Source organism: Notothenia rossii (assembly GCF_949606895.1).
Source record: "Notothenia rossii genome assembly, chromosome: 2".
NCBI lineage: Eukaryota > Metazoa > Chordata > Actinopteri > Perciformes > Nototheniidae > Notothenia > Notothenia rossii.
The window spans coordinates 13,755,541-13,768,143 of record NC_136904.1 but is presented as its reverse complement, the minus strand read 5'-3'; the positions used below and the strand labels follow the sequence as shown (position 1 = coordinate 13,768,143).

At 40.0% G+C, this 12,603-nt stretch overlaps 1 protein-coding gene across 2 annotated transcripts; it reads left to right on the top strand.

Moving 5' to 3' along the window:
- The first annotated feature begins 362 nt into the window (after positions 1-362).
- LOC307030497 (potassium channel subfamily K member 2-like) lies at positions 363-12,102 on the top strand. Of its 2 annotated transcripts, XM_079666972.1 has the most exons (9): positions 363-461; positions 2,134-2,276; positions 2,392-2,504; positions 3,628-3,718; positions 4,208-4,325; positions 4,643-4,803; positions 6,481-6,667; positions 6,799-6,938; positions 9,065-12,102. In XM_079666972.1, coding segments are annotated over exons 1-9 (1,263 nt in total). In that variant the 5' UTR covers positions 363-460; the 3' UTR covers positions 9,374-12,102. The 2 variants fall into 2 exon arrangements, with proteins under 2 accessions (XP_079523098.1, XP_079523099.1); XM_079666973.1 differs by lacking the exon at positions 363-461 and having other exon boundaries at positions 2,133-2,240; positions 2,384-2,504.
- The last annotated feature ends 501 nt before the right edge of the window (positions 12,103-12,603 follow it).

The window sequence follows — 12,603 nt, the reverse complement described above, 5'->3', positions numbered from 1 at the left end:
TGAAGGGGGGCTTTTGAAAGTCTGGCCTCCCTCTGAGTTTGGGAACCACCTCCCTGTCCTGCACCTCCACCCTCCCCTCATCTCTCCCCTCCTCTCCTCTCTCCCCCCTCCTCTCTCCCCCCTCTCCGTGATATCCCGCCGCTGCACCGGTGTGTTCAAAAGCCGGAGCGCAGGCGGAGAGGAGCAGATGGTCCAAAACTGAAAGAGAAACACCAGAGGAAACATCTCTGTGCAGGGACATGTGGACGCAATAAATGCACATTGGTAGTGCAGCAGCATCGGTGTCCGATCCGCGGTCAAAGTAGAGGAGAGCAGCGGAAGAAACACGGAGCGCTTGTTCGTCCCCCCGGGTCAGCACCGCAGGGAGGAGACAAGCAGGGGAGGAAAGATTCCCCTAAACACAGTGAGAGCGTCGGATGAGGAGAAGAGGAGAGCGGAGGGCATCGGATAGGCAACAAGGAGTGAGTCGAAATAAGTTATTCTCAAACTTCAATTTACTCTAACTTCAAACAAGTGTTTCAACATCTCTGCTCAATACAATTGTAGTTGTTGTTATGGTTAGTTTGATTTAATCTAAAATGTCAAATACTTATTTTTTTATTGTTATTACCCTGGTGTGAGCTTACCTTTCCTCTTCTATCCTGTGTTTCACCCTTCTTTTGTGGCTGGATTTCCCTAATAAAGGTTTATCTTATCTTACAATTCAAACTGGCTGCATTGTTAAAAAAACAATTTCAAGCTAGTTTTGCAGTGGTACACCATTTTCAAAAGTAATGTAGCTCAGGCAAGATGTTAGGTTGTTAAATTGTTCACCCTATCTTATTCCTGCATAGTCTGAGTGTGTGTGTGCGTGCGTGTGTGTGTATGCGTGTGTGTGTGTGTGTGTGTGTGTGTGTGTGTGTGTGTGTGTGTGGGTGTGTGTGTGTGTGTGTGTGTGTGTGTGTGTGTGTGTGTGTGTGTGTGTGTGTATGTGTGTGTGTGTCTGTGTGTGTGTGTGAGTTTTTCAGATGGTCGGTTTTCCTTAACACAGAGAGGTTGACTATTTCAACTTGTCAGACATTCAGTTAACATGGTTCTTACATAAACACCGGGAGTTTAAGATATTTTGATAAATGATCATATTATTCTGACATTGTTAAATAATATAGAAATATTTATGTGGTGGAAGGTAAACAACCAGATTTTTTGTATTGAACAATTTTCAATCTCATTCAAATTGAATACAATGTTTTGATATGATTGCTGAATTTTTAAAGAAACGGGCTCACATTAAATCAATGCTTGTTGTAGGCTACTTTATCGTAGTGTCACCTGTGACTTAATTGAACAGCAACAGGAATACAAACGTTCAGTTCGGTTCAGTTTGTTTTATACAAGGAAAAAACAGTTATAAGATTTCATGCCTTGATGTTTTGGGTCCAAATATAATTACTTTTCATAAAACATGTTTTATCAAAATGTCTCGCCTCTTCTGTCTGAAGGAACAGACTCCTTATCCTGCTGACCCTCCCTTAACCTCTCCTCCTCTCCGCTGCACTGCTTCTTCATTCATTCCCCTCAGACATCACACACACTCACACACGGACACACACATTCGTACTCTCTGGGATGCACTATAGGCAGGGCGGGTCCAACAGTGTGTCACTTACTTCCCGAACATGTTAAGCTGCCCCTAAGAAAATCAAATGTAATGCCTTCAAAATCTCCTCAGGCCTTCATTATAACAACAGCCTGTACTCCCGTCTCAATTCGTACAACAATGCCAGGCTTTCAACCAGAACCAAAAGTCTCATCACACCTGTTTCACACTGTTTTAGGAATGATTTTAAGATCTTATATATTGCCTTTAAGGAACTTCTTGCCCTGGTTTTCAGACTGTATTTTAAACTCTGTAATCCTGTTAAACCTAATTGTAAATCCTCAGGCATGGAAAAAAAGCCAAATAACCACAAAAGGTGCAAAACTACCATAAAAATACACAAAATGACAAAAAAGTGACAGAAGAGAACCACACAGATAAACAAAACACCTCCATTTGAAACATTTCAAAAGACATCAATATTTGATTGGAGGGGGGAAAAGATGTTTGAGGACACAAATCTCAATGTCTTTTTATCTAATTTCCCCTGACAGTGGCAGCTCCAGACTTATTGGACCCTAAATCCGCCACTCACAACACCAAGCCCCGCCTCTCCTTCTCCACAAAGCCAATCACACTGACTCCCCGGGAGGAGAGTGAGGTGAGAGAAAAAACAGAGGAGTCCAGATTTTTAAAAGTAATTTCTTTATCTCTTGATTCACACGGTGCTCATGTAACAGTGGGGAAAAACACATATTTTAAAAGTTTATAAAGTATTTATGTGAGTTGATTGATCAGTTGAAGTGTTGTAGATGGTTGCCACAGTGATGAAATGGAAGACGGTGACGGCCATCTTTCTTTTGGTGGTCCTGTACCTGGTGATGGGAGCAGCAGTCTTCAGATCCCTGGAGCAGCCTCACGAGAGGTAGGCGGGAGAAATACATTTACAGCTGTCTGTCTGCGGCGCTACGAGAACAAACATCCATCTATCCCTCAATCTCAAACCTGTCGCTCCCCTGTGCACATTTGGTATTTGATGATGTCTTTAGATTTCGTTCATGATTTAGAGATACTAATGTCTGCAGGAAAAACAGGCTGAGCCACCAAAGAGAGTCACAGAGGTTGAGAGGTCACAGAGGTGTGTCCTACTAAGAAAGGGGTGTCAAACTCAAGGCCCGGGGGCCAAATCCGGCATGTGACTTCAGTTTATGTGGGTTAACCCTAACCCTAACCTAACCCCACCGCTTGCAAAGAATATAATACGTTTATTATACGGCTACATGCCGATTTACAGAAGCACGTTGCCCCTAAACTACATGTACCACAATGCATCTCGTTTTGTGACGTGCGCACTGAAGAGACTTGCTGTTATTTCCCCTGGACTTCTGCTTTCAGACCTAGTTAATTATGAAGTTATTACCCTATCCGATAATAATCCAATTCAGAGGCAATAATGTAATATAATACATTATTTTATATATACGATATATTTATACATGTATATTTATATAGTCTTAAAAGTTACAACCGGCCCTTTGAGTGCAACCATAATGCTAATGTGGCCCGTGATGAAATTGAGTTTGACACCCCTGTACTAAGAAGACCACTATTTTGACGACAAACCATGTATATCTAAATTACTTTGTATACAGACTTGTGTATACATTATTCAGTAAGTGTGTTATTATGATTTTTAGTTATACATTTCCAAATCTAATTTTAACAACCACAAAGCACACAAAGCCTTGACCCTAGGGTGGGAATCACTGCTGTAGACTTAGTGCCTTAGTGGGTGATTACAGCAAGAAGACATCTCTATGTTATCTTTTTCACTGTAGTGCTTAGAGCCTAAATATGATCTTTCACAAGTCAAGTCATTTTCACACAAAAAAAGATAAACACATTTCATTTTAAGAAAATTAGCCGTAAAGTCATCGTTCAGAGTTATTACTGTATTGTTTTTCGAACAAGGGTTTTGAGAAAGGTGGACTCTTATTGTGAAATATGAACTAATGATCAGAAACATTTCTCCCATACTTTCCCTTTAGTGCCCAGCGTTTGGCCATTCTCACCCAGAAGCTGGAGTTCCTTTCCACACACTCCTGTGTCAACCAGAGCCAGCTGGAGGAGCTGGTTAAGGTTAGACCTGCCTCACATTAAAAACTACATACGTTTGATTGAAATACTGTTCTGTATTTGAACAGTTATAATGCAGCACAGTCCAGTGGATTCAGCACCATGGACAGCTCCTACAGCTGCTTAGGAGGAGAAGGAGGACATGTATAGCCACAGATATTGTGTTTCTGTTTTGATACTCTCATCCAGTTACATTTCTGAATGATTAAACCCTTCACAGGGACTCACACTTTAGTGCATTCTAGGAGACAGCTTGCCCCGCCCAGTTTGCCAAGTTGTATTTTCCGTCTTCTATTGGATCCTTCCTGCAGCACTACAAGAAAGACAAAGCTCAAAAACACCAGCTAAAATGTTTCGTGATAATATTTACTGCACAACATAATATTTGGTTTCTAACCAGGATTTGATAGTTTCCAATGGTAAATCAATACTAATTGTTGATCTGAAACACACATTTAAACATCTCTCTTCCTCTCTCTTTCTCCTCTTCAGCAAGTAGTGTCTGCCATCCGCTCAGGAGTGAACCCTGCAGGGAGGCTGACCAATCACAGCAGCCTGTGGGACCTAAGCTCCGCCTTCTTCTTTGCTGGGACTGTCATCACAACCATCGGTAGGACACACAGTGTTGATCCCTCTCAAATTCCTCCTATCAGACAGACCTTCAATTACTTTAAAATGACTCACACTTACTCACAGGAGCACTGCCATGTTGCTACAGAAGTTCAGAGGGTTCACTCTAAAAGAATAAAATAGAGATTAAGAATAATAAATTGTTTAAAAATTCCCAACACATGTAGAGTATATAACAAGATAACCACATACCCCTACTTGCATGTTTATGTGTTATTTCAATGTGCTTCTTTCAACTGCTGTGGGAAGTATGAAATGGTGATTGATATCCTCTTTTGGTGTCTCTGTTCTCTGCAGGTTTCGGGAACACCTCTCCCCACACAGACGGAGGAAGGATCTTCTGCATCATCTACGCCTTGTTGGGGATTCCTCTGTTCGGCTTCCTCCTGGCCGGCGTAGGAGATCAGCTCGGCACCATCTTCGGCAAGGGCATCGCCCGAGTGGAGAAAATGTTTGTGGTGAGTCCGGGGTAAAGTTCAATCACGTACGCTGGGCAGACATACAGATATTGTTTTACATATTTGAATTCTTTAGGCTTCCCTGAATAACGAACATCAAGAGATAAATGTGAAACATATTGAGGTGATAGTTATAGGGTCAACCTATGGAATATAAACAAGAATACATTAAAAGAACGTAGTGATACGTATGCATTTTAACAAACGTACAAAAACATTATCTTTGAAAGCTGCACTAACCAACACTGAAATGACATAAATGTTTTCTCTGATTTATGAAGTTTTTACTTGGTTATATTTGAGTTTTGTCCTTATAGTTTGTTATGACTTACAGTAACGAGGGGTTTTGTTTTTGTGCTTACTAAGGTTTTGATGAGGTATTAGGCAGAATAAGGGTTTACATGCAAACCCTTTTAGAATTAGAGATTAGTTTGTTTGTTTTGTGTCGTTTTTTAGATTCACCTGTAGTGTCTCTGTAAAAACAGTATTTCTAAGAGGAGATGGTTGAGTCTTTAAAGGAATGCCTCAGCATTGTTGTTTTATGTCAAGTCTTCAGCTCCCAATAAGAGAAACAAAGCTCAGAAAATGTGTGTTTTTAAAGTTGAATGCGTTCGAGCCTTGAATGAAAGGAGCTGAAGTGTGCAGTGTAGAACGATTTGCTCCTTCTGCTGCTCTTAGGGCACCCGAGGGATGGAGTAATGAATATTATGATTAAGGCTGAGGACAGAGGACAAAAGTTCATTGTGTTAGTCTGTGTCTGTGTGGGTGTTGTCAAAGCCGTTTTGCTCTGTGCCCAGAGTGTGTGAGACTGCAGCATTATCCCCAGTGAACACTGTGAATGTCTTTTCTTTCTACTGCACCCAGGGGACCAATTTATGGAATAAGGCTATTATTACTTACAGCGTCTATCTGTTTTACCAAATCACCTCGAAAGCTGTTGTCTCTCTGGTCCATACTGATATATCTCAATAACTGTTGAATGGCTGGCTAAGAAATGTTGTAAAAACATTTATGCATCCCAGAAGATGAATCGTATCACTTTGTCAATCCTTTGACTTTTAATCTTTGTGACTTTTGGTTTTAAATTAAATGTCCAAAGAAATATTGAATGCATGGTTGCTCACTAATTGCTAACAATTGAATGTAAATGGTAAACGCACTGAGTTACAATGCTATCAATGAGTCAAAAAAACATATATACAGTGATAGATCTATACTATGTTCACCCTCCAAGTTTACATTTGATGAAGCTGTAAATTGTCATTGGATTACCAGTTTTTGATCATAAACCAAGGTATTATATAATAAAGAAATTGTGAGCTGATGAAGATGAAGCTGATAACGTTTTATTAAAAGACAAAAATGGCGCCAAATTGATTACAATTCAATTCGATTTAGTCTTTATAAATTCAAAGTCTTCCTCATGCGCCCTGCTCAGATACATTTGGTTTGAACAACAAGTGCTTCTCACGGATGGACAAGTTAAATGTACATATTTTAGCATCTACATATCTACATTGGATCCATTTCAAGATGCTACTTGTTGCCACTCAAATTGATTTAAACAGACAATGACCACAAAAGCTTCATGTGTATTTACAGTGATCACAAACAGCCCATCTGTAGAGTTTGTAAAGGTACCTGACGTGTCCTGTCTCCTCTGCCCCTCTCTCTCAGCACTGGGACATCAGTCAGACAAAGATCCGGGTCATCTCCACGCTGCTGTTCGTGCTGTTCGGCTGCCTGCTGTTTGTGGCGCTGCCAGCGGCCATCTTTAAACACATCGAGGGCTGGTCTGTGCTGGAGTCCCTTTACTTTGTGGTCATCACGCTGACCACCATAGGATTTGGAGACTTTGTGGCAGGTACAAACACAAAGCCAATGACTGAAGAGCAAAAACAGACAGCTAATTTAAACCTGTCTGTCTCTCTGCCTGTATCACCTGGTGAACTCTTCTTGATGTGTCACACTCATTGCCTCTGTCTCCATGTCTAGGTGGTTCAGAAATAGAGTACTTAGATTACTATAAACCAGTTGTTTGGTTCTGGATTCTGGTGGGACTCGCCTACTTTGCTGCCATCCTCAGCATGATAGGAGACTGGCTCCGAGTCATCTCCAAGAAGACCAAAGAAGAGGTATGAGAGCGCTGGTTTGATGTTCAGGGATTTCTCCAATTTTTCCCTTTTTTTGGTTTTGTTATTTCATAATGTATGTGATATTTCATTTTCAGGAAAGAAAACTGCATTGTGTGATGATGACAAAAATAATAATAATAATAATTTTAAAATGCAGGGGGAATTATAAAATGTTGCGCCCAGGCTGTTTAATAGAAAAGGCATTGATATTAAATAAAGTGAACATTTATCAAAACATTTTTATCATGTAATGCAGTGTTATTAGAAATCTGTTTATCTTTCGATGTATTTGTGTCTTTCAGTAAAGTGACTCAGGTTCTTCATGCTACTGTTACAGTGCCTCAACTTTTGCCCTCTGCTTAACGACATTTCAATGATTAGACTGTTTCCTAATCCAATCCACCGTCTGCCATCTAAACACATAAACGCAGTCGTATACCATTACCGTGAGAATCTCCAGAGAAGAAAGGGGTCATTCAGACAACATGTGATGACGTCTTCATCAGAAGGAAAAAAATCTTATAGCACTACTCTTTCAACAAGAACATGCTGACATGACATGGTGTAACCCTTAGCTAAACATAATTAGTTGTATTATTCAGGTCTGAAACTGTTAATTGGTGATGTGTGTGTGTTCTTATTAGTGGGGTATAGTCTGAAGTACAGGCTTTGAAATGTGTTAACAGAACGGCTCTAGTCCTCTTTTAATGAGTTCTAAAGACAAAACTGAAGCCTACTCATCAGCATAAATATCCTGGTTCAACACATTGAACACGTTTTTTTTCTCAACCTACCCTAATTTGGATTTCGAGGGAAGGAGCGCAATTACAGAACGTAATTTATTTTCTAACTAAAGGACAATAGCATGCACTTATATGTTACAGCTATTGAGTTTATATAAAACATCTTATTCAGAGGGGAAAACATTTACAAAAAAACAAAACATTCAAACATGGAAAAGACATAATGTGATTTGGTCATCGACTGACAGGTCATGGATAACTGATTGTCCATGGATATAGTAATTTCATTGTATTATCAAATGGTGATAATAATATATGGTAACTCTATCAAAAAGAAACAGGTCACTGTGGTGAGACATTTAGACAAAACGCTTTTTAAAGGTTATGTCTTTTTAAAATTATTTTACATTTTGCCACTGTCACCAAAGAAGGAATCGTTTTTCCAGCAGTTTCTTAAAGGTGACCTATCATGCAAAAGGCACTTTTGTACGTCTTTTATACATAAATATGTGTCCCCGGTGTTCCAGGGAACTCACCAAGTGTCAGAAAACACAACCATCTCTCTTTTCCTCCATACCCAAATCTCTTAAAAAGGGGCTGCAACGGATCTGATACAGACTGATCCAGATTTGAACACTTCTATGACGTCACAGAAGTGGCGCTACAGCTATTGGGCCAACTCCACCAATCAGGAGGAGACAGCCACGGACATTGCCGTTCCAAAGCGCTGGAGACGCTGTAGTACATATGCCAGGCCTGTAGATGGTGCTGTTCTCACAGAATCAGCTCATGCAAAGGCAGTGTTACATTGAGCGAAATGAGGAATGGCTAAAATGCATGATCTGTTTGGTATTTTGAAAAATGAAAAGTATGAATATGCCTTATATAGGTATGGTCCTACACTATATTATTCAAATATAGCATGATAGGTCCACTTTAAGTGTTTCCTCCCTTAAAGGTGGGGTAGGTAATTTTGGAGAAACCAGCTCGAGTGCGCTGGAATTTGAAAATACACAACCGGAAAAAATCTGCCACTTCCTTACAGAGCCCCTCCTCCAACACACATGAACGTGCACATGACCAATGAGGGCACAAGATAAGTTTGTGCACATATAGAAGGCTGACAGGCAGGCAGGCCATCCAGTTATTTTAGCCGGGCCGGCTAAGAGGATTGGTCGTGCTTTTTACAGTACTACGGCTTCCACAGATGACATTTTTGTATGGATTTGTTGTCAAAGACTCTGGTGGGCAGATATTTATTGCTATCGGGATGTTAAGAGCATTCCATGGAATATAACAAAAAGTGTATCTCGAGCCGGTTTCTCAAACTTACCTACCCCACCTTTAATCTCTATTTATTTCAATGTATATCTCTCCTTGCAGGTAGTGGAGATCCGAGCTCACGCTGCAGAGTGGACGGCTAACGTCTCCGCAGAGTTCAAAGAGACACGGCGGCGTGTTAGCGTGGACATCCACGATAAGTTCCAGCGTGCCACTTCAATTAAACGCAAACTGTCCACTGATCTGGGATTCATCCCCGGCCCTGAGCTCACCCTGCCCAGGAGGACCATGTCCGTCAACTTCAGCGACGAGCGGAGCGAGAGCCTGATCACTCCTCTGGCCCGAAACGGAGGCTTCTTCATGAACGGGTTGGACCCCGAGCGAGGAGATATCGTGGACCACTTCAAGTAGAGAAATAGTTCCATGGTCTTTCTGTTGGTGGCCTGATGAGAATGAAGCAGTGGCGACTCGTCTTTAGGGACCACCCCACCTAGTGTCACCAGAAAGTAATGAAAATAATAATTCCAAAAATATGCAAAATATATATATGTTAAAATATATTTTAAGATCATATTTAGTCGTGTGATTCGTCTGTACATTGCTGTTTTAGTCTGCGTTCTTCTAACTAGTGTCTACAGTGTGCCTATTGAGCCGTGTTGAGCGATGTGGGGCAAGCCCCTCTCTCTCTGCTGCCAAAATGAATGGGTGCTGTAAAAACTACACTGCGCATGCTCAGAGTCTTTTTCTATTCACCAGTGGGGCAAAGTGCTGGCAACCCCACCAAAACGTAATCTCATAATTCAGAGAGCTGATAGGCTGTAAATACGTGTGGCGCGAAAAGTGTAGTTGTGAAGAGGAGACGAGAGAGGTGCAGCGTATAGCGATTAAAATCAGTAAAACGGAAAGAAAATGAATGAAGTTGACCATCTACTTCAGCTTTGGTAAGTTCATTTTATTGAAAAACAAGTATGACAATGAGAAAGTGGTACTCTGTGACCCCAGATGAGACATGTTCACTCCGCTGCAGGAATGTAAGCCTTGCTGAAGAACATTTGTGGATACAGCGTGACACTTTTCACCGCCAGGGAAATAAAGAGCAAGATGGAGGACTTACAGAACAGTTGATCTTGTTGGAAACGACATTAAGTGAGTGTCTGTCAACTTAAGATCTTGGAATTAAGCAGAGATGACAATTTAAAAACGACAGTTCTCTAAAAAGACAAAATAAATGAAAGTGTCCAACATACTGCATACACTAAATTGAAATGCCCTAAGGCCTAAGATGTCGATGGTACCTGTCTGTGTCCAATATTTTACAATTAAGGATATATTTTAACTACAGAGCTTTAAAACTAATGAAATATTAGTTTGGGGGGAAATGTTCCTAGTGCAGAAACTGAGAATCAGACAATCAGACTTTTATCAGGAAATAAAAAAAGGCATGTCAGAGATGTCATTATGATGGTTTGATGTGATGATATCAGAGTTGTAAAAGGTACAGAAGATTATGAAATACAAAGATGACAGACTCTGGTGGGCAGAGGCAGATGTTGTGCTAAAGACTGCAGAATGTGAAGATGTTGAGAGGAGGGGATATGCTTTGGTTTATCGTACAATCAGCCGTACTGAAGAACAACATTGATGGAAAACTGTGCTGCTGATCAAGCTACAAACTCTAGATCCTATTTGAGCTGTATTTATCAGATTTTCCTCTTCAGCAAACATTATATTTAACAAGAATGAAAAGTCCTGACCCAAATATTCAACTTTTAAGGGCCCTATTATGGTCATTTACAGGTTCATATTTGCATGTTGTGCCTCTATTGTGACGTGTTTCCATGCTTTAATGTTCACAAAGGATTTTGTTTTTACCCTCTGTCTGAAACCAGGGCCCAGTCTGCTCTGCTCAGTCTGCTGGCCGGCTCTGTTGTGATTGGTCAATTGCTTAGAGATGTCCCGCCGCTTAGCCTTTCACGTACAATGTGTTGGAGCGCTAGCCACTAGAAGAGTGAGCGTAACGTAGTGATGTCATTAAGTAACGAAGAAAACTAAAGACTACAATGGAGAATAATTAATGGGGTTGACCACTGCGGCTTCCACATTACTTTTTGAGGTTTCGATCTCATCATAATTTTGATTTGACATTGGATTATTTCCAGTAAAAAATGTCCACCACCTCTTTTTGGTGTTGGTCAAGAGGACGAAGGTGGATGAGGTTCAAAGTAGTCTCTCTGATTCTGGATATCATTTTGAAAGAAATATAATCACTTAATGTCTGACATTTGTCAAACCGCTGCTGTGCCTTAAACTCTTCATTATGCCTAATCAAGGCTAGCACAACACATTGTAAGAGGTTGTTCTTATTCATATGTGCAACAATTATAAGTATTTAAACTATACTAAATAAGGTGTTTCATAAGGTCATTGCTGATGTGTTTATCTAGTCCAACAAAACCAAATCAGTTGCTGTAACTACAGGCCTGGAGCCATGCGTGCCTATATGCATCAAACCAATTGTGTTTTCTATAATAATATAATTTAAACGGCTCTTTTGAAACACACAGATCATTTAACACTTCGAACATTTTCCGATTACATTAGGAGTAAAAACCATATTGTAGGTTGACTCGATTTCAAGTTAAAATGTTTTTTAATGAATCTGTTGAATGTATTGACAAAGAAAGTCGGGGGTGCAGCTTTAGTTGTTTGGTGCAAATAACACTCTGAGAACAGCAGGTAAAAATCTGTCTGTGGTTATTTTACTTCTATTGGACGCTCTAAAGAGTTGTTAAAGAGCCTCCTAGATATCTAAAACGAACCTAAGACAGGGTGAGGGGTCAGCAGGAGAGTCCCATACATGTTGTGATTTTCTCTCCAGCAGACTAGCAGTCTGCAGGTTCAGTACTAACACTAATGGAAACAGTAGTGACGTACGCTTTGTAGAGGCTGTTGGTCTGCGTTCTTTTCCTTAGAAAACATATGACAATGTAACACAATCATCCTTTTCAGCTGTGCTAAAAAGAAACTAACTTAAAGACATTTTATTTTCTGCTGATGTGCTAGAAATGTGAATGCTTTTTATGATGATGAGAACTGTATTTTTATAAACTGTATGTTTATACTTGTAGAGTACTTTCTTAACTGAGAACACATTGTAATAATAATGTCTGTAGAGCTGATCAAAACGCAATGTAACAGAGATGTTTGTACAATATCAAACTTGAAAATATATCAGATTTCAATAATTTTTCTGTTTGCTGTCTTTTTTAAAGTCTTTGACCTTTACTGCAAACAAGATCCTACACTCTCTCCTCTCCATTGCAAAACAAAGTTTGAATTCCATTGTTGTTGATATTTTTCAAACTTAAGTAGTGATATTTGACTTGCATGTATTGTACAGCAGTATGTACAAGCTGATTAAAACCCTTTTCACTTGCATAAATGCTGCAGATGTAATGCATATATTTGCATTTTTTACTGTCACTGTCAATCATATCTTAACAATACACACTGACACAGTCATTGATTAACAACTTTGCATGTTCATAAGGATTTAAAGTTATAAACACACAAATAACCTGTAATGTTAATCCAGTTCCTCTCAGACGTGAAATGACCAACTTCTACTCACTGTCAGACCT